The sequence below is a fragment of the Episyrphus balteatus genome, chromosome 4 (assembly GCF_945859705.1).
Source record: "Episyrphus balteatus chromosome 4, idEpiBalt1.1, whole genome shotgun sequence".
Classification (NCBI taxonomy): Eukaryota; Metazoa; Arthropoda; class Insecta; order Diptera; family Syrphidae; genus Episyrphus; species Episyrphus balteatus.
Window position 1 is genome coordinate 36,063,666 of NC_079137.1, and position 23,392 is coordinate 36,087,057.

At 32.2% G+C, this 23,392-nt stretch overlaps 1 protein-coding gene across 1 annotated transcript; it reads left to right on the plus strand.

The window, feature by feature from the left end:
• Positions 1 to 351: 351 nt before the first annotated feature.
• On the plus strand, positions 352 to 8,465 carry LOC129918542 (mucin-5AC-like). Its single transcript, XM_055999145.1, has 5 exons — positions 352 to 516; positions 577 to 773; positions 873 to 1,172; positions 5,593 to 6,410; positions 6,466 to 8,465. The coding sequence occupies exons 1-5, from the start codon at positions 497 to 499 to the stop codon at positions 8,377 to 8,379; spliced, it is 3,249 nt and encodes a 1,082-aa protein (XP_055855120.1). The 5' UTR covers positions 352 to 496; the 3' UTR covers positions 8,380 to 8,465.
• The last annotated feature ends 14,927 nt before the right edge of the window (positions 8,466 to 23,392 follow it).

The window sequence follows — 23,392 nt, forward strand, 5'->3', positions numbered from 1 at the left end:
AAAAATGTAGCAATTGAGCGCATACGATATCTCCTGGTACCTCGCTTGAACTAACATATTGGTCAATGATCATACCATATAAATCAACGCCGTCGTATTTCATTGTTAACTGGAATTAAACATTTGCAAAGACGAAATTTGGCTCTGGTTGTTTTTTATTTAATCAAAATTTGAAATATCCGTTTAAAATACCCGTCCTATTTTTTCAATTTAATTTCTGTTGTTTTTTTAACGACATCTATCCCTGAGACTCTGAACGAAGTGCTCTACCTTATCGACAACATCTGTTCAATGTGACAGAAATGTCACTTGTGTCAATTGTCAAACTTCTGTCTGAGAAAAGTTACTGCAATTTTTTATGAAAATTCTTTTTCTTGTAAACAACAAATTAATTTATTTATTTTTGCAATCTTTAACTTGCTTTTTGAAAAAAATGCAACAAAACAAATGTAAACATTTTTAAAATCACAATAAAAAAAATGCTACGCATAAAGCTATGACTAAAAAGCCATCTGAGTAAGATAACAAACTCATTTTATAATTCCATTAAAGTATTTGTTTTTCTTGCTACTGTAGAAAGAATAAAGCTTGGGAAAAAGACAGACGAGACCGTCTTAACAAATCTTTCGATGAGCTAGCAAAGCTATTACCGAAATTCGACAAGTCAATTGTTTGGAGTAAAATCGAAATCATCCAAAAGGCAATCACATTTATTGCCGATTTACATAAACGTCTGGAAGATTACCTCACAGCAAAAGATCCCGAGTTGCTCAGTGAGTTTTTGGTGTGACGATAGCCGACGAATGATTTTTAATTCTTTCTTTTTTGGCCTAGTTTCTATAATTAACTTTTGCTTTGTTTTTTTTTTGTAGAAGAATATAAAGAATTTGTAAATTGTTTACGATTCTATCAGGAACGCAATGCACAGTTGACGGAGTTGTTAAAGAAGTCAAAGGTCACATTGCCACCACCACCGGTTGCATTGCCACAATTACTTGTCAATAAACCAGAACTATTGCCAAATCAAGAAAATGTCGAGGTTGCTCAGTTACCAAAGCCCAAAAGGCAAAGGAATCGAACGAAAAAAGTTATCCCAGATTCTGCTGCTGCCAAGAAATCTGACGAAGTCAAGGAGAAAAAAGAGACACCCGCTGAAGATAGTCCAGAAAAAGGTATGCATTTTGAACAGTTTAGTCACATTGAATAATCTTTTTTTTTTTTAGCTTAAAGTAAATTGCAGAGTTAGGTATTTCTCTTATCTTTATAAACATTCTCCATTCTCTACCACTTCAAGAAATTACTTGTTGCCTACCAGTATTAATTGTTTTTTTTTTTTTTTATGTTAGCCTAATGATTGTTTTGTTGTTTGATTGTTCAAACCCTAGATTATCAGTTATTTTAACTTTCACAGGCTGTTCGGAGAAGGCATTTTAATCTTCATCACCATCCCTACTTAATTTTCTCTGGATCTCCTAGATTTCGAGTTGTTTAATTTTTTTTTTAACGCTGATGCCACAATTTTTAGATTTCCGTTTTGGCTCTATACTCTGTTTGATTGTCAAAAAATTGTTTTCTACTTCTGGACCATCAATCAACTAAAACAATGACTTAATTATTCTAAAATTTCTGGTCCATTAGCAGTAGTAGATTTTCATGCTTTAGGAATATTTTATACCTCTTGACGCCTTTTCTGACGGTTACAACTGATTGATTCTTCATGGTGCACAGTGTGGTAATTCGCCAATCTGACTGGACAAAATAGAAAAAAAAAAGTTTAGCCACATGATTTTAAATCATGAGTTGAGCTTCTCAATACAATGGGTAACTGTAATTCATGTTTGGTTTTTTGGTTTTCATCTCGGATTAGCTTAAGCTAAGCTTGAAAGTTGGTTCTTGTCAACAGTTGGATGGAGATAATACAAAGTATTCTATTTTTCGCTTGAGTTTGGTTGACGATTAAAAACGCTGTGGTAGTTTTTTTGTTGTAATTGTTTTTTTTTTAATTGTTAATCTACATTTGGAGGTAAAGTATTATAATTTTTATTTATTAATTACCATTGCAACTATTAAAAAAAAAAAATTCTGTAAGGAGGCTAGGAAGTGCAAAAAAAAAATATCTTTGTTTTTCAATTAGAGGTAAAGTTAATTTTTCCGCATTTTTCCGGTCTGAAATTAATTAATTAATGTATTGTGGAGTGTTGTCATTGAGATTAGCTATTTACATGTCTCGCGTTTTCTCGACCGCCATACAACTTTTTTCACTTTTCAAAATGAAGTCAAGATTTTCAAAAAAACAATCGAAAAGACAGTTTTTTTGTACTTTTAATGAGCAGGTATCATCTTTGGAACATTTTTGACAATAAATAAAAATTAAAAACATATATAAAAGTTTTGTTCTTCAAGTTAAGCGAAAAAAAAAACAAACAAAAAAGGTGGAAGACACTTTGGACCGCTCTTTAAACTGAATTTCATTTTGCTTGACCAATATTATGTGGTAACTAAATAAACAAAAACAGTAGATAGTGAAACAAAGAAAAGAATTTTTAAAAATTAAAAAAACGGGAAGAGTATAACAAACGGAAGGTTAAAAGTGCACCTATCCATTAGAAATAGTTTAAATCAGTAGAATCGCTCTCCGCAAAATTGAAAAAGCATATTCCAATAAAACCGTAAAGGATTTAACGAAATTTTCTTTGAGTGAAGGATCAAAATGTATAAAAGATTAAGTTCTGATCCTCTGGAACCACTAAACCACTGGAATTTTCAACTAATGAGGCATTATCATTGATGAATGATGCTTTTCTGTCGGAACACCTAAAACAAGTTAAATGGAAAAAGCAAGCAAGTGTAAAAGGCCAGAAATAGGGTCACGAAGAAATTTAGAGAATTATTAGCTTGAAAAACATCGAAGGTAATATAAACACAGCTGTTTTTAATAGGCCCTTAAGTTTCAAGTTTGCATCGCACGAAAAGGAGTTACTTTTTTAAATTATCTGCAGATATTTTTAAAGGTGATGCCATTTTTTATGATTGGGAAACATATTTAATTAAAATCATTGCTAAAATTTTAATTTAAAGCATGATATTGAGAAAATAAATCATATATGTCACCTGTCAAAAACGTGTGTAAAAGTTCTATTTCTTAATAAAAACTAATTATTCTGCCTCTCTTTTTTCGTGAATAGCAATAGGGTTTTTATTTATTGAGATTTTTCAAGCGTTTTTTTAAATAATTAAGTATATCCAATCATAGAATATGTTTACGGAAACATAAATTCAAAAATGCATTTTCTTCATCACTATTTTGACCCACTTTTTGCAGAAATTATAGATTTCTTTTTAAAAAATCTTTCTTTTTTATAGAATTTTATCTATTCACATTCATTTGTTTAAAACTGTTTAGAAAAAAAGTCGATTTAACGCGAGTTATTAATTTTGTCCAGCTAGATTCGTGATTGGCCACACTGTGTGGTGGTTGAATTTTATCATCCCACCAGTTCTTCACGGCTTCAAACAATGAGTATACTGAGCCTTCTCAATTTAGGACTCCCCATGTTTCTAACTACTTCGAAGTTATATCTTCCTCCAAGTCGATGGTGTTTGGCTTGAAGAACTATGTTACCTTTACCTCCCATTTTTTGATTTTTGGCTTTCAGCAGGCCAAGATTTGTAGCGCTGTGGTTTGTAGAATAAGGTGTCGCACGAAAACGTGAGAAGTGGCAACCGACTGTTTACAGGCCTTAAACAAGTGCAAAGTGCCTGAGAGAACAGCGAGACTGCTCTATGTTTTTTTTTTTTTTTTGCAATATTACGCTTCGAATTTAAGTTATTTTTTTTCTTTATGTGGTCGATGGTACATTTTCCGCCGCTACAACAAATAAGAGGCGTTTAGTTCTTGGCTTCTATGTTAAGTAGACTTAAACCTGGCTTGGAAATAAGAAGACTTTCTTCTTGCTTTGAGCAATTCGATGGGTAGGTCATCGCCACTCACAGTTCGTGCCACTTTTTTTGAAGTGAGTGGGTTGGTTCCTTGTATCTCTCCCTTCAAATTTTTTTTTAGAAATGTATTAAATATTTAGATATATGTATGTAGATTACTCCAGATCCAGAGGTAAAATTTACGCGTATTAATTCCAATCGCGTTCACTTCAGCCTGAAATATACGAGGGAATTGACCTTTCGGCCCGTTTTCAGTCGTCCTTCTCCTACACAAACATGGACATGGAGAACAAATTTTTGTTCAATGATATTTTGTTTTTTTTTTTTTTTTTACCTTTTGAGAAAAATCAAAAATGCGGTATTATTGCAATTGTATTGAATATTACGTGTGCAAAGTTTAATCAAAATCTTTAGAGCCATTTTCGATAAAATTTCAAAAACTTAACTACACTTTCTAAGCGAGATGAAAAAAAATCCAACTTTCAAAATCCCATAAAAATCATCTGTACCAAATTTGAAGAAAAATCTGTCCACCTTTTTAGGCTGTGGAATGTGTACATATGGACGCACACACCACCACCGGCGGACGGAATTCCGAGACCCACTTTCTCGAACTTCTCCATCATCGTAATGTTGGTTTCAATTAAAACCTCGACTTTTTTTGACACGAAACCCATACTAAACTTGCCCATAGAGCAAGTAAAATTTGTGCTATTTTTCGTAAAAGAGACCTCCCATGAAGGAGTATAAAATCTCCCCACACTCGTGAATTTTGTCCCACAAATTTCCTTTGATAGAAATACAGATGAGTCAAATGAAAAGTTAGCTACGTACACAGATAAATAAATATAAAAAAAACATCAAATTGTAGTGATTGTTAAATTAAATAACCTTTACTTGTGTTTTGCAACCAGAAAGTGTTTATTTTTCATCAAATTAAATGTAAAAAATCGTGAATGATGTTCAAACTCGCTCTTTAAACTGCAATTCATATAGAGATGCGACCTGCGTCTGCGAATTGCTTTGGAAGTTTTATTTCTCTGAACTATCAGAAATTTGCAATTTTTGGCATATTTTTGTATGTTTTACGTTTTTATTTATTTACCTGTTGACTAAATTAAGAATTTTAATACATAAACACAATATTTATACATTACATAAGAAAAGCAAAAAAAAAAAAAAAAAAAATATTGCATTAAAAACGTACATACCTACCAAAAAAAAGTTTTTTTCAAGCAATTTTTTCATAATTGAATATTTTTTTTTGAACTTCAAACCTATATTTTACTACTGAAAATGATAGTCACTCACTTGTTTTTCTATTGTTACATGTTCCAATTCTTATACTTCATCACAAAAGTTTACATAGCTTTTTTGGAACGTGTTAAGATTTTTCGATCCACGTTTCCAGTTAAAGGTCCAAAAATTCCACTTCAAAATATGTTCTCTTATTTTTGTTTGTTCCTCAACATTCGAATAATTCATATTTAATCTCATGTGCTGATGGTGCTTAAATGGAAACACATTAGTAGCAACAACTCGTTGTTTTTTTTTTTTTTGTGAAACGGATTCCGTGATCGTATTTTTTATATTTTTTTCATGAAAAATATTACAGGTTACCGATTGCCTCATTTCATCGTTTTTATTTTTCAGTTGTAGTTGAGAACAAACCAGTAAAACCTGAAGTGATAACAAAACCTACAGCAATTATCACTGCATTTGGCCGAGAAACTCTTAACGATGCATCAAAAACTCCAACTCCTGCTCAACTTCCACCCTCAGTGCCTGCAAAACCTCTCCTATTGCGCATACGTAAACTTCGTAAAAACCACCAACGACTGAAACTAATTGCAAGACCAATGTTCCGCAAATGTTATCCACATCCAAGTCGAATGCTTAAATGGAATTTCGATATTGTTTCAAATAGAAAATTGCCCACAAAGCAACGAAGTCGACGTCAAAAGGCTGCAAAAAGAATGCTCCACCAGCAAAAAGAAAAACCAACAAAACAACTCAAAGTTGAATTCAATTCAGAACCATTAAGAGAGCAATCAGTTTCTCCTACAGCGGCATTTCTTTTATCCTTTCCTGTAGTCACATCATCAATGTTGGGTGGGAAAAATGTTGAAAATACAGATAGTTCTGTAAACTTGGAGAATCTTAATAATTTCTTCACTACCGAAGAATACAGTAAATTCTGTGATCAAAATACTGTTGTAGGTGAGAAAATTCTATCACCACTTCCAGTTGGAAATGAAGACAACAAACCATTGGTTACTGAAAAACCAATGACTGTTTTTACTGTTTCTGCAATAACACGTCCATCTGCACCAAAAAAGATTCCTGAAATTAATGGAAGTCGGGTAACTGGGATTCCAACTACGCCAGGTTTTGATAGTTGCTTCAGTTTCAATAGCGGAAATCCAATGATTGGTTCAACGAGTATGTGTGGCTCATCAAATAGTCAACAGGTAAGAAAAAGACTCAATTTGAAAAACAATTTCTTACCATTTTACTTTCATTCAGGTCACATCAAAACAATATGTGGCTCCGAATCCAGCTCCCATAGCAGCTTTTCCAACTTCAGTAACTTCTCTAGCCAACAAGTTACCTATCAAGCAAGAACAAATCCATATTCCACCTGGTCCAGTACCAAGCACATCTAGTTCATCGGAAAAATTCTTCCCCAGATACAATCATTCGACTTTAAACTCTCTTAGAAATGCATTGCAAACACCATCGAAAGTTTTAAATCCATCTCAGTCTAACACTGCCCAAAAAGTACCATCCGGACAGGGTATTTTACCTACAAAAACAAATTGGTCAGTCAAATCAGAAACACCAAGAGGTAAATCCATAACGAACCAAACCAAATCTTTAATACAATCATCCTTATCAAATCTCAACAATTCGAAAAATTCTCCTGCAACTAAACCAACCAACAAAATGCCCTTTTCATCTCCAACAAAAAATTTCTTTTACGATTTTCCAACGCAAAACAGAAATGCATCGTCTTCTCTGTCGGCAGATCCTTTGATATCTGCATCGACGGCACCAGTCAAATCAAATAATTCCGTTAAAACGGAATTTCCCTGGATTCCACCAAACACATCGATATCAAATGCATGCAACCAAAACAATACCCTCTTTACTCCATTCGATCTGGCAACCATAGTCTGTGATTCATTAACATCGACAAGTTTTACATTTTCCTTGGCGACATCAAAATCTTCCGAACCCACTGTGGTCGAGGCAGGAAACAAGACGGGTTCCAACAATAGATGTAATCAAATGAATCTATTTCTTCCATACGAAGAGGCACAATATACGCCAACCTTTTCACTACCGCAAACTCGATCAACTGAAACCCAAAGAGAATCCTCTTGGAAGTCCTTGGAGAAGCCCAAAGATGCAGCTGCTGATCAAATTTTCTATGATTGCGAGCAAAGTAAACCTCAACAAAAGTCACACGTTAACTGGATGACATCACCAACAACTGATTATACTCCAACGCCAACTACAGCACTTCCTTTGCCTCCGATGGATTTTGGAAACCAATTTACAGGTAGTTCAACAAATTTTGATCTCAGTTTTGGCTGCAGGAAGGATTCATATGACGATGACAATCAGTTTATCAATTGGTCACCGACAAAGCCGTTAAACGCAGATTTTTCTACGGCATACAGTTTTGAGAATTTTGGTTCAAACGAAGCGCCACCCAACAAAACAGTAAAACAGATATTTTCTGTTAGTCAATTGGTTGATCAAACACCTTCTCAAGATATTGTTTCTCCTCTAAAGAAGGCAATGCCAAAGGTTTCTGGAGAAAAATCAACGACGACGGTGAAACAAACTTTCTCTAATATCTACTCTGCCGAATCGCTTATAGCAAAGAAGGACAATAGTCGTTTCTATAATCCAGCCGAGTCTGCAACAAACACTCAAACAGATTACCATAATTCAAATAGTTACTTCTTTGGCTATCCCAATACTCAGAATTGTTCTGAGAATGATTACTTAGGTGCAGGTGGATATTCTTCATCACAACAAATGGTTAAATCGAATTCAATACATCCACCAGTAGCTACAGGAGTAGGAGCAGTGGGAGTTAATTCGTCATTTGACTCTACAGCAACAACAACCAACTATTTCTCCCACACAATCTCATCGAACAACAATGATCCCTATGATCCAACTTATTTCCCCAGTAGTAACTACAATCAAAGTTGGAATCATCCAACAAGTCATACAGTTGGCAGCAAAGCTAGCGCTGCTACTACCTCTTCATTGAATATTTTCAATCAAAGTCAATTTGGGACATTACAAGAAACATCATCATCATGTCAACAAAATTCAAATGTATCTGGAAATCTAACTAATTTCAATTTGAGTTCAATATGCCCGGAGATTGATGGAAAAGATGGATCCAATGAGTGGTAGAATTGAAAGTTTGTAGAAATTAAGAAAAAAAACAAAATTGTAATTATGTATATTTTTTAAATATTTAATAAAATTATTATTAAACATTTGTAGGTTTTTAACGGAGCATAAAATTTTCTTGTTTTTTATCATATTTAAAGGGATTACACTCAGAAAGAAAATCAAAATAGTGACGTATCAAACAAAGCTACTCTAAAACAAAACTACTTCTCCAAAACTTATAAAAAATAAAAATTTGTTCTCTGTGAGTCGATGTTCTTGGAATAGAATACAAATCTAGGCAAAAAATTCACGTTTTCAAAATATCTCCATTTGAAATGTTTAAATCAATTTTCTGGCCGTTCTGGATGCTCAAAACACCCCCAAATTTGGATTCGTAGTAGGGATTTTGAATTTTGCAAAGTTTGACCCCAAAAAGAGGAGTTTAACGGAGTTATAGCCATTTTTGTGAGAAAATACGATATTTTTTTAAAGTGAAAGTTTTTATGCCAAAATTGTATCTAATGCGAAGAGGAATGAATAGCAGAGTACAAAAATGATTTTTTTTTTAAATTTTGGATGCGTAGTTTTGATTTTATGGGATTTTGAATTTTGCAAAGCTCACAGAGCACAAAATTGTATTTTCCATAAGTTTTGGACTTGCAGTTTTGTTTTTAGAGAATTTTGAATTTTGCAAGTTTGATGGTGTTTAGACGCTTGGTTAAGGAGATACGACGATTTAAAGATTTTTAAAAGTGATTTTCTCCAAACGTGAATTTTTCAACTCCAATTGAATTGTATGCGAAGGATATCGACTCACAGAGCAAAAAAATGTATTTTCTATAAGTTTTGGACTTGTAGTTTAGTTTTTAGAGAATTTTGAATTTTGCAAGTTTTGGGGTCTTTAGACGCTCGGTTAACGAGATATGACGATTTAAACATTTTGCAATGTTATTTTCTTCAAACGTGAATTTTTCAACTACAATTGAATTGTATGCGAAGGATATCGACTCACAGAGCACAAAAATGTATTTTCTATAAGTTTTGGACTTGTAGTTTAGTTTTTAGAGAATTTTGAATTTTGCAAGTTTTGGGGTGTTTAGACGCTTGGTTAAGGAGTTATGACGATTTAAACATTTTTAAAAGTGATTTTCTCCAAACGTGAATTTTTCAACTCCAATTGAATTGTATGCGAAGGATATCGACTCACAGAGCACAAAAATGTATTTTCTATAAGTTTTGGACTTGTAGTTTTGTTTTTAGAGAATTTTGAATTTTGCAAGTTTTGGGGTGTTAAGACGCTCGGTTAACGAGATATGACGATTTAAACATTTTTAAAAGTGATTTTCTCCAAACGTGAATTTTTCAACTCCAATTGAATTGTATGCGAAGGATATCGACTCACAGAGCACAAAAATGTATTTTCTATAAGTTTTGGACTTGTAGTTTTGTTTTTAGAGAATTTTGAATTTTGCAAGTTTTGGGGTGTTTAGACGCTCGGTTAACGAGATATGACGATTTAAACATTTTTAAAAGTCATTTTCTCTAAACGTGAATTTTTCAACTCCAATTGAATTGTATGCGAAGGATATCGACTCACAGAGCACAAAAATGTATTTTCTATAAGTTTTGGACTTGTAGTTTTGTTTTTAGAGAATTTTGAATTTTGCAAGTTTTGGGGTGTTTAGACGCTCGGTTAACGAGATATGACGATTTAAACATTTTTAAAAGTCATTTTCTCTAAACGTGAATTTTTCAACTCCAATTGAATTGTATGCAAAGTATATCGACTCACAGAGCACAAAAATGTATTTTCTATAAGTTTTGGACTTGTAGTTTTGTTTTTAGAGAATTTTGAATTTTGCAAGTTTTGGGGTGTTTAGACGCTCGGTTAACGAGATATGACGATTTAAACATTTTTAAAAGTGATTTTCTCCAAACGTGAATTTTTAAACTCCAATTGAATTGTATGCGAAGGATATCGACTCACAGAGCACAAAAATGTATTTTCTATAAGTTTTGGACTTGTAGTTTTGTTTTTATAGAATTTTGAATTTTGCAAGTTTTGGGGTGTTTAGACGCTCGGTTAACGAGATATGACGATTTACACATTTTTAAAAGTGATTTTCTCCAAACGTGAATTTTTAAACTCCAATTGAATTGTATGCGAAGGATATCGACTCACAGAGCACAAAAATGTATTTTCTGTAAGTTTTGGACTTGTAGTTTTGTTTTTAGAGAATTTTGAATTTTGCAAGTTTTGGGGTGTTTAGACGCTCGGTTAACGAGATATGACGATTTAAACATTTTTAAAAGTGATTTTCTCCAAACGTGAATTTTTAAACTCCAATTGAATTGTATGCGAAGGATATCGACTCACAGAGCACAAAAATGTATTTTCTATAAGTTTTGGACTTGTAGTTTTGTTTTTATAGAATTTTGAATTTTGCAAGTTTTGGGGTGTTTAGACGCTCGGTTAACGAGATATGACGATTTACACATTTTTAAAAGTGATTTTCTCCAAACGTGAATTTTTAAACTCCAATTGAATTGTATGCGAAGGATATCGACTCACAGAGCACAAAAATGTAGGGTAGAAGGGGGAGGATTTGCCAGGATTTAGGAAAATTGACTTAACGCAAAGTTTTTACGTTTCTTTTAATTTTTTTATATCTGATATTATTATTGACTTTATTATCTTCACTTAAATATTTTTTTCATCTTGATATATTAATTATTTCTATTTTTAATAATTTATTCAAAAAAATGAAAAGTGATGTGGCAAAGTCTCCCCAGGTGGGAGGCTTTGCCACGGGGGTGGGGAGGGATTGCCAGTTACCTAAATATCAAAGTTAATACAAATAAAAGCAATAATCATAAACAAAACTTCTTTTTAGCTGAAAAAACGAAGAAGGGACTGATTTTAAAGGATTCTGCCATCCTCTTTTGAGGAAGCTTGCTTCTGGCAAATGTACCCCATGGGGTGCATTTGCCAGAGAAAAACCTACCCAAAAACGAATGGCAAATGCACCCCACAAGCTAATCTTTCAAAAATTTACTTATTACTTTTTTATAAGTTAAACAGTAAAAAAAATCGCTTCTACACAGCATAGTACACATAATTTTGAAAAGATATTTGTATCAAAAAGTAATTTAACACGACAAATACCTACAATTTACGACGGTTATGTACCTTCATATTTTGGTTCTCAACATTAAAAAACTAACACAAGCGTTTAATTTATTTCGTGTCCAGCCAAAAGCTGTCAAACTTTGTGCAAAGTTTTCAATCATAAATGTGCAACAGAAAATGATTTTTCGGTATTTAATATTCTGTTGGTTTAAAAAAAAACCTCGACTGGCAAAGGTACCCCACTGGCAAATGCTCCCCCTTCTACCCTATTTTCTATAAGTTTTGGACTTGTAGTTTTGTTTTTAGAGAATTTTGAATTTTGCAAGTTTTGGGGTGTTTAGACGCTCGGTTAACGAGATATGACGATTTAAACATTTTTAAAAGTGATTTTCTCCAAACGTGAATTTTTCAACTCCAATTGAATTGTATGCGAAGGATATCGACTCACAGAGCACAAAAATGTATTTTCTATAAGTTTTGGACTTGTAGTTTTGTTTTTAGAGAATTTTGAATTTTGCAAGTTTTGGGGTGTTTAGACGCTGTTAACGAGATATGACGATTTAAACATTTTTAAAAATCATTTTCTCTAAACGTGAATTTTTCAACTCCAATTGAATTGTATGCGAAGGATATCGACTCACAGAGCACAAAATTGATTTTCTCCAAACGTGAATTTTTAAACTCCAATTGAATTGTATGCGAAGGATATCGACTCACAGAGCAAAAAAATGTATTTTCTATAAGTTTTGGACTTGTAGTTTAGTTTTTAGAGAATTTTGAATTTTGCAAGTTTTGGGGTCTTTAGACGCTCGGTTAACGAGATATGACGATTTAAACATTTTGCAATGTTATTTTCTTCAAACGTGAATTTTTCAACTACAATTGAATTGTATGCGAAGGATATCGACTCACAGAGCACAAAAATGTATTTTCTATAAGTTTTGGACTTGTAGTTTAGTTTTTAGAGAATTTTGAATTTTGCAAGTTTTGGGGTGTTTAGACGCTTGGTTAAGGAGTTATGACGATTTAAACATTTTTAAAAGTGATTTTCTCCAAACGTGAATTTTTCAACTCCAATTGAATTGTATGCGAAGGATATCGACTCACAGAGCACAAAAATGTATTTTCTATAAGTTTTGGACTTGTAGTTTTGTTTTTAGAGAATTTTGAATTTTGCAAGTTTTGGGGTGTTAAGACGCTCGGTTAACGAGATATGACGATTTAAACATTTTTAAAAGTGATTTTCTCCAAACGTGAATTTTTCAACTCCAATTGAATTGTATGCGAAGGATATCGACTCACAGAGCACAAAAATGTATTTTCTATAAGTTTTGGACTTGTAGTTTTGTTTTTAGAGAATTTTGAATTTTGCAAGTTTTGGGGTGTTTAGACGCTCGGTTAACGAGATATGACGATTTAAACATTTTTAAAAGTCATTTTCTCTAAACGTGAATTTTTCAACTCCAATTGAATTGTATGCGAAGGATATCGACTCACAGAGCACAAAAATGTATTTTCTATAAGTTTTGGACTTGTAGTTTTGTTTTTAGAGAATTTTGAATTTTGCAAGTTTTGGGGTGTTTAGACGCTCGGTTAACGAGATATGACGATTTAAACATTTTTAAAAGTCATTTTCTCTAAACGTGAATTTTTCAACTCCAATTGAATTGTATGCAAAGTATATCGACTCACAGAGCACAAAAATGTATTTTCTATAAGTTTTGGACTTGTAGTTTTGTTTTTAGAGAATTTTGAATTTTGCAAGTTTTGGGGTGTTTAGACGCTCGGTTAACGAGATATGACGATTTAAACATTTTTAAAAGTGATTTTCTCCAAACGTGAATTTTTAAACTCCAATTGAATTGTATGCGAAGGATATCGACTCACAGAGCACAAAAATGTATTTTCTATAAGTTTTGGACTTGTAGTTTTGTTTTTATAGAATTTTGAATTTTGCAAGTTTTGGGGTGTTTAGACGCTCGGTTAACGAGATATGACGATTTACACATTTTTAAAAGTGATTTTCTCCAAACGTGAATTTTTAAACTCCAATTGAATTGTATGCGAAGGATATCGACTCACAGAGCACAAAAATGTATTTTCTGTAAGTTTTGGACTTGTAGTTTTGTTTTTAGAGAATTTTGAATTTTGCAAGTTTTGGGGTGTTTAGACGCTCGGTTAACGAGATATGACGATTTAAACATTTTTAAAAGTGATTTTCTCCAAACGTGAATTTTTAAACTCCAATTGAATTGTATGCGAAGGATATCGACTCACAGAGCACAAAAATGTATTTTCTATAAGTTTTGGACTTGTAGTTTTGTTTTTATAGAATTTTGAATTTTGCAAGTTTTGGGGTGTTTAGACGCTCGGTTAACGAGATATGACGATTTACACATTTTTAAAAGTGATTTTCTCCAAACGTGAATTTTTAAACTCCAATTGAATTGTATGCGAAGGATATCGACTCACAGAGCACAAAAATGTATTTTCTATAAGTTTTGGACTTGTAGTTTTGTTTTTAGAGAATTTTGAATTTTGCAAGTTTTGGGGTGTTTAGACGCTCGGTTAACGAGATATGACGATTTAAACATTTTTAAAAGTGATTTTCTCCAAACGTGAATTTTTCAACTCCAATTGAATTGTATGCGAAGGATATCGACTCACAGAGCACAAAAATGTATTTTCTATAAGTTTTGGACTTGTAGTTTTGTTTTTAGAGAATTTTGAATTTTGCAAGTTTTGGGGTGTTTAGACGCTGTTAACGAGATATGACGATTTAAACATTTTTAAAAATCATTTTCTCTAAACGTGAATTTTTCAACTCCAATTGAATTGTATGCGAAGGATATCGACTCACAGAGCACAAAAATGTATTTTCTATAAGTTTTGGACTTGTAGTTTTGTTTTTAGAGAATTTTGAATTTTGCAAGTTTTGGGGTGTTTAGACGCTCGGTTAACGAGATATGACGATTTAAACATTTTTAAAAGTGATTTTCTCCAAACGTGAATTTTTCAACTCCAATTGAATTGTATGCGAAGGATATCGACTCACAGAGCACAAAAATGTATTTTCTATAAGTTTTGGACTTGTAGTTTTGTTTTTAGAGAATTTTGAATTTTGCAAGTTTTGGGGTGTTTAGACGCTCGGTTAACGAGATATGACGATTTAAACATTTTTAAAAGTCATTTTCTCCAAACGTGAATTTTTCAACTCCAATTGAATTGTATGCGAAGGATATCGACTCACAGAGCACAAAAATGTATTTTCTATAAGTTTTGGACTTGTAGTTTTGTTTTTAGAGAATTTTGAATTTTGCAAGTTTTGGTATGTTTAGACGCTCGATTGAGGAGTTATGACGATTTAAACATTTTTAAAAGTGATTTTCTCCAAACGTGAATTTTTCAACTCCAATTGAATTGTATGCGAAGGATATCGACTCACAGAGCACAAAAATGTATTTTCTATAAGTTTTGGACTTGTAGTTTTGTTTTTAGAGAATTTTGAATTTTGCAAGTTTTGGGGTGTTTAGACGCTCGGTTAATGAGATATGACGATTTAAACATTTTTAAAAGTCATTTTCTCCAAACGTGAATTTTTCAACTCCAATTGAATTGTATGCGAAGGATATCGACTCACAGAGCACAAAAATGTATTTTCTATAAGTTTTGGACTTGTAGTTTTGTTTTTAGAGAATTTTGAATTTTGCAAGTTTTGGGGTGTTTAGACGCTCGGTTAACGAGATATGACGATTTAAACATTTTTAAAAGTGATTTTCTCCAAACGTGAATTTTTCAACTCCAATTGAATTGTATGCGAAGGATATCGACTCACAGAGCACAAAAATGTATTTTCTATAAGTTTTGGACTTGTAGTTTTGTTTTTAGAGAATTTTGAATTTTGCAAGTTTTGGGGTGTTTAGACGCTCGGTTAACGAGATATGACGATTTAAACATTTTTAAAAGTCATTTTCTCCAAACGTGAATTTTTCAACTCCAATTGAATTGTATGCGAAGGATATCGACTCACAGAGCACAAAAATGTATTTTCTATAAGTTTTGGACTTGTAGTTTTGTTTTTAGAGAATTTTGAATTTTGCAAGTTTTGGGGTGTTTAGACGCTCGGTTAACGAGATATGACGATTTAAACATTTTTAAAAGTCATTTTCTCCAAACGTGAATTTTTCAACTCCAATTGAATTGTATGCGAAGGATATCGACTCACAGAGCAGAAAAATGTATTTTCTATAAGTTTTGGACTTGTAGTTTTGTTTTTAGAGAATTTTGAATTTTGCAAGTTTTGGGGTGTTTAGACGCTCGGTTAACGAGATATGACGATTTAAACATTTTTAAAAGTGATTTTCTCCAAACGTGAATTTTTCAACTCCAATTGAATTGTATGCGAAGGATATCGACTCACAGAGCACAAAAATGTATTTTCTATAAGTTTTGGACTTGTAGTTTTGTTTTTAGAGAATTTTGAATTTTGCAAGTTTTGGGGTGTTTAGACGCTCGGTTAACGAGATATGACGATTTAAACATTTTTAAAAGTGATTTTCTCCAAACGTGAATTTTTCAACTCCAATTGAATTGTATGCGAAGGATATCGACTCACAGAGCACAAAAATGTATTTTCTATAAGTTTTGGACTTGTAGTTTTGTTTTTAGAGAATTTTGAATTTTGCAAGTTTTGGGGTGTTTAGACGCTCGGTTAACGAGATATGACGATTTAAACATTTTTAAAAGTCATTTTCTCCAAACGTGAATTTTTCAACTCCAATTGAATTGTATGCGAAGGATATCGACTCACAGAGCACAAAAATGTATTTTCTATAAGTTTTGGACTTGTAGTTTTGTTTTTAGAGAATTTTGAATTTTGCAAGTTTTGGGGTGTTTAGACGCTCGGTTAACGAGATATGACGATTTAAACATTTTTAAAAGTGATTTTCTCCAAACGTGAATTTTTCAACTCCAATTGAATTGTATGCGAAGGATATCGACTCACAGAGCACAAAAATGTATTTTCTATAAGTTTTGGACTTGTAGTTTTGTTTTTAGAGAATTTTGAATTTTGCAAGTTTTGGGGTGTTTAGACGCTCGGTTAACGAGATATGACGATTTAAACATTTTTAAAAGTCATTTTCTCTAAACGTGAATTTTTCAACTCCAATTGAATTGTATGCGAAGGATATCGACTCACAGAGCACAAAAATGTATTTTCTATAAGTTTTGGACTTGTAGTTTTGTTTTTAGAGAATTTTGAATTTTGCAAGTTTTGGGGTGTTTAGACGCTCGGTTAACGAGATATGACGATTTAAACATTTTTAAAAGTGATTTTCTCCAAACGTGAATTTTTCAACTCCAATTGAATTGTATGCGAAGGATATCGACTCACAGAGCACAAAAATGTATTTTCTATAAGTTTTGGACTTGTAGTTTTGTTTTTAGAGAATTTTGAATTTTGCAAGTTTTGGGGTGTTTAGACGCTCGGTTAACGAGATATGACGATTTAAACATTTTTAAAAGTCATTTTCTCTAAACGTGAATTTTTCAACTCCAATTGAATTGTATGCGAAGGATATCGACTCACAGAGCACAAAAATGTATTTTCTATAAGTTTTGGACTTGTAGTTTTGTTTTTAGAGAATTTTGAATTTTGCAAGTTTTGGGGTGTTAAGACGCTCGGTTAACGAGATATGACGATTTAAACATTTTTAAAAGTGATTTTCTCCAAACGTGAATTTTTCAACTCCAATTGAATTGTATGCGAAGGATATCGACTCACAGAGCACAAAAATGTATTTTCTATAAGTTTTGGACTTGTAGTTTTGTTTTTAGAGAATTTTGAATTTTGCAAGTTTTGGGGTGTTTAGACGCTCGGTTAACGAGATATGACGATTTAAACATTTTTAAAAGTCATTTTCTCTAAGCGTGAATTTTTCAACTCGAATTGAATTGTATGCGAAGGATATCGACTCACAGAGCACAAAAATGTATTTTCTATAAGTTTTGGACTTGTAGTTTTGTTTTTAGAGAATTTTGAATTTTGCAAGTTTTGGGGTGTTTAGACGCTCGGTTAACGAGATATGACGATTTAAACATTTTTAAAAGTCATTTTCTCTAAACTTGAATTTTTCAACTCCAATTGAATGGTATGCGAAGGATATCGACTCACAGAGCACAAAAATGTATTTTCTATAAGTTTTGGACTTGTAGTTTTGTTTTTAGAGAATTTTGAATTTTGCAAGTTTGATGGTGTTTAGACGCTTGGTTAAGGAGTTATGACGATTTAAACATTTTTAAAAGTGATTTTCTCCAAACGTGAATTTTTCAACTCCAATTGAATTGTATGCGAAGGATATCGACTCACAGAGCACAAAAATGTATTTTCTATAAGTTTTGGACTTGTAGTTTTGTTTTTAGAGAATTTTGAATTTTGCAAGTTTGATGGTGTTTAGACGCTTGGTTAAGGAGTTATGACGATTTAAACATTTTTAAAAGTGATTTTCTCTAAACGTGAATTTTTCAACTCCAGTTGAATTGTATGCGAAGGATATCGACTCACAGAGCACAAAAATGTATTTTCTATAAGTTTTGGACTTGTAGTTTTGTTTTTAGAGAATTTTGAATTTTGCAAGTTTTGGGGTGTTTAGACGCTCGGTTAACGAGATATGACGATTTACACATTTTTAAAAGTGATTTTCTCCAAACGTGAATTTTTAAACTCCAATTGAATTGTATGCGAAGGATATCGACTCACAGAGCACAAAAATGTATTTTCTATAAGTTTTGGACTTGTAGTTTTGTTTTTAGAGAATTTTGAATTTTGCAAGTTTTGGGGTGTTAAGACGCTCGGTTAACGAGATATGACGATTTAAACATTTTTAAAAGTAATTTTCTCCAAACGTGAATTTTTCAACTCCAATTGAATTGTATGCGAAGGATATCGACTCACAGAGCACAAAAATGTATTTTCTATAAGTTTTGGACTTGTAGTTTTGTTTTTAGAGAATTTTGAATTTTGCAAGTTTTGGGGTGTTTAGACGCTCGGTTAACGAGATATGACGATTTAAACATTTTTAAAAGTCATTTTCTCTAAACGTGAATTTTTCAACTCCAATTGAATTGTATGCGAAGGATATCGACTCACAGAGCACAAAAATGTATTTTCTATAAGTTTTGGACTTGTAGTTTTGTTTTTAGAGAATTTTGAATTTTGCAAGTTTTGGGGTGTTTAGACGCTCGGTTAACGAGATATGACGATTTAAACATTTTTAAAAGTGATTTTCTCTAAACGTGAATTTTTCAACTCCAATTGAATTGTATGCGAAGGATATCGACTCACAGAGCACAAAAATGTATTTTCTATAAGTTTTGGACTTGTAGTTTTGTTTTTAGAGAATTTTGAATTTTGCAAGTTTTGGGGTGTTTAGACGCTCGGTTAACGAGATATGACGATTTAAACATTTTTAAAAGTCATTTTCTCCAAACGTGAATTTTTCAACTCCAATTGAATTGTATGCGAAGGATATCGACTCACAGAGCACAAAAATGTATTTTCTATAAGTTTTGGACTTGTAGTTTTGTTTTTAGAGAATTTTGAATTTTGCAAGTTTGATGGTGTTTAGACGCTTGGTTAAGGAGTTATGACGATTTAAACATTTTTAAAAGTGATTTTCTCCAAACGTGAATTTTTCAACTCCAATCGAATTGTATGCGAAGGATATCGACTCACAGAGCACAAAAATGTATTTTCTATAAGTTTTGGACTTGTAGTTTTGTTTTTAGAGAATTTTGAATTTTGCAAGTTTGATGGTGTTTAGACGCTTGGTTAAGGAGTTATGACGATTTAAACATTTTTAAAAGTGATTTTCTCTAAACGTGAATTTTTCAACTCCAGTTGAATTGTATGCGAAGGATATCGACTCACAGAGCACAAAAATGTATTTTCTATAAGTTTTGGACTTGTAGTTTTGTTTTTAGAGAATTTTGAATTTTGCAAGTTTTGGGGTGTTTAGACGCTCGGTTAACGAGATATGACGATTTAAACATTTTTAAAAGTGATTTTCTCCAAACGTGAATTTTTAAACTCCAATTGAATTGTATGCGAAGGATATCGACTCACAGAGCACAAAAATGTATTTTCTATAAGTTTTGGACTTGTAGTTTTGTTTTTATAGAATTTTGAATTTTGCAAGTTTTGGGGTGTTTAGACGCTCGGTTAACGAGATATGACGATTTAAACATTTTTAAAAGTGATTTTCTCCAAACGTGAATTTTTCAACTCCAATTGAATTGTATGCGAAGGATATCGACTCACAGAGCACAAAAATGTATTTTCTATAAGTTTTGGACTTGTAGTTTTGTTTTTAGAGAATTTTGAATTTTGCAAGTTTTGGGGTGTTTAGACGCTCGGTTAACGAGATATGACGATTTAAACATTTTTAAAAGTCATTTTCTCTAAACGTGAATTTTTCAACTCCAATTGAATTGTATGCGAAGGATATCGACTCACAGAGCACAAAAATGTATTTTCTATAAGTTTTGGACTTGTAGTTTTGTTTTTATAGAATTTTGAATTTTGCAAGTTTTGGGGTGTTTAGACGCTCGGTTAACGAGATATGACGATTTAAACATTTTTAAAAGTGATTTTCTCCAAACGTGAATTTTTCAACTCCAATTGAATTGTATGCGAAGGATATCGACTCACAGAGCACAAAAATGTATTTTCTATAAGTTTTGGACTTGTAGTTTTGTTTTTATAGAATTTTGAATTTTGCAAGTTTTGGGGTGTTTAGACGCTCGGTTAACGAGATATGACGATTTAAACATTTTTAAAAGTCATTTTCTCCAAACGTGAATTTTTCAACTCCAATTGAATTGTATGCGAAGGATATCGACTCACAGAGCACAAAAATGTATTTTCTGTAAGTTTTGGACTTGTAGTTTTGTTTTTAGAGAATTTTGAATTTTGCAAGTTTTGGGGTGTTTAGACGCTCGGTTAACGAGATATGACGATTTAAACATTTTTAAAAGTGATTTTCTCCAAACGTGAATTTTTCAACTCCAATTGAATTGTATGCGAAGGATATCGACTCACAGAGCACAAAAATGTATTTTCTATAAGGTTTGGACTTGTAGTTTTATTTTTAGAGAATTTTGAATTTTGCAAGTTTTGGGGTGTTTAGACGCTCGGTTAACGAGATATGACGATTTAAACATTTTTAAAAGTCATTTTCTCTAAACTCCAATTGAATTGAAGGCGAAGGATATCGACTCACAGAGCACAAAAATGTATTTTCTATAAGTTTTGGACTTGTAGTTTTGTTTTTAGAGAATTTTGAATTTTGCAAGTTTTGGGGTGTTTAGACGCTCGGTTAACGAGATATGACGATTTAAACATTTTTAAAAGTCATTTTCTCTAAACGTGAATTTTTCAACTCCAATTGAATTGTATGCGAAGGATATCGACTCACAGAGCACAAAAATGTATTTTCTATAAGTTTTGGACTTGTAGTTTTGTTTTTAGAGAATTTTGAATTTTGCAAGTTTTGGGGTGTTTAGACGCTCGGTTAACGAGATATGACGATTTAAACATTTTTAAAAGTGATTTTCTCCAAACGTGAATTTTTCAACTCCAATTGAATTGTATGCGAAGGATATCGACTCACAGAGCACAAAAATGTATTTTCTATAAGTTTTGGACTTGTAGTTTTGTTTTTAGAGAATTTTGAATTTTGCAAGTTTTGGGGTGTTTAGACGCTCGGTTAACGAGATATGACGATTTAAACATTTTTAAAAGTGATTTTCTCCAAACGTGAATTTTTAAACTCCAATTGAATTGTATGCGAAGGATATCGACTCACAGAGCACAAAAATGTATTTTCTATAAGTTTTGGACTTGTAGTTTTGTTTTTATAGAATTTTGAATTTTGCAAGTTTTGGGGTGTTTAGACGCTCGGTTAACGAGATATGACGATTTAAACATTTTTAAAAGTGATTTTCTCCAAACGTGAATTTTTCAACTCCAATTGAATTGTATGCGAAGGATATCGACTCACAGAGCACAAAAATGTATTTTCTATAAGTTTTGGACTTGTAGTTTTGTTTTTAGAGAATTTGCAAGTTTTGGGGTGTTTAGACGCTCGGTTAACGAGATATGACGATTTAAACATTTTTAAAAGTCATTTTCTCTAAACGTGAATTTTTCAACTCCAATTGAATTGTATGCGAAGTATATCGACTCACAGAGCACAAAAATGTATTTTCTATAAGTTTTGGACTTGTAGTTTTGTTTTTAGAGAATTTTGAATTTTGCAAGTTTTGGGGTGTTTAGACGCTCGGTTAACGAGATATGACGATTTAAACATTTTTAAAAGTGATTTTCTCCAAACGTGAATTTTTAAACTCCAATTGAATTGTATGCGAAGGATATCGACTCACAGAGCACAAAAATGTATTTTCTATAAGTTTTGGACTTGTAGTTTTGTTTTTATAGAATTTTGAATTTTGCAAGTTTTGGGGTGTTTAGACGCTCGGTTAACGAGATATGACGATTTACACATTTTTAAAAGTGATTTTCTCCAAACGTGAATTTTTAAACTCCAATTGAATTGTAGGTATGCGAAGGATATCGACTGACAGAGCACAAAAATGTATTTTCTGTAAGTTTTGGACTTGTAGTTTTGTTTTTAGAGAATTTTGAATTTTGCAAGTTTTGGGGTGTTTAGACGCTCGGTTAACGAGATATGACGATTTAAACATTTTTAAAAGTGATTTTCTCCAAACGTGAATTTTTAAACTCCAATTGAATTGTATGCGAAGGATATCGACTCACAGAGCACAAAAATGTATTTTCTATAAGTTTTGGACTTGTAGTTTTGTTTTTATAGAATTTTGAATTTTGCAAGTTTTGGGGTGTTTAGACGCTCGGTTAACGAGATATGACGATTTAAACATTTTTAAAAGTGATTTTCTCCAAACGTGAATTTTTCAACTCCAATTGAATTGTATGCGAAGGATATCGACTCACAGAGCACAAAAATGTATTTTCTATAAGTTTTGGACTTGTAGTTTTGTTTTTAGAGAATTTGCAAGTTTTGGGGTGTTTAGACGCTCGGTTAACGAGATATGACGATTTACACATTTTTAAAAGTGATTTTCTCCAAACGTGAATTTTTAAACTCCAATTGAATTGTATGCGAAGGATATCGACTGACAGAGCACAAAAATGTATTTTCTGTAAGTTTTGGACTTGTAGTTTTGTTTTTAGAGAATTTTGAATTTTGCAAGTTTTGGGGTGTTTAGACGCTCGGTTAACGAGATATGACGATTTAAACATTTTTAAAAGTGATTTTCTCCAAACGTGAATTTTTAAACTCCAATTGAATTGTATGCGAAGGATATCGACTCACAGAGCACAAAAATGTATTTTCTATAAGTTTTGGACTTGTAGTTTTGTTTTTATAGAATTTTGAATTTTGCAAGTTTTGGGGTGTTTAGACGCTCGGTTAACGAGATATGACGATTTAAACATTTTTAAAAGTGATTTTCTCCAAACGTGAATTTTTAAACTCCAATTGAATTGTATGCGAAGGATATCGACTCACAGAGCACAAAAATGTATTTTCTATAAGTTTTGGACTTGTAGTTTTGTTTTTATAGAATTTTGAATTTTGCAAGTTTTGGGGTGTTTAGACGCTCGGTTAACGAGATATGACGATTTAAACATTTTTAAAAGTGATTTTATCCAAACGTGAATTTTTCAACTCCAATTGAATTGTATGCGAAGGATATCGACTCACAGAGCACAAAAATGTATTTTCTATAAGTTTTGGACTTGTAGTTTTGTTTTTAGAGAATTTGCAAGTTTTGGGGTGTTTAGACGCTCGGTTAACGAGA

Coding starts and splice junctions, on each gene's coding strand:
- LOC129918542 (XM_055999145.1), top strand. CDS start 497: ATGACTAAAAAGCCATCTGA. Junction 774..872: donor AAAAGATCCCGAGTTGCTCA/GTGAGTTTTTGG, acceptor TTTTTTTTGTAG/AAGAATATAAAGAATTTGTA. Junction 1,173..5,592: donor TGAAGATAGTCCAGAAAAAG/GTATGCATTTTG, acceptor TTTATTTTTCAG/TTGTAGTTGAGAACAAACCA.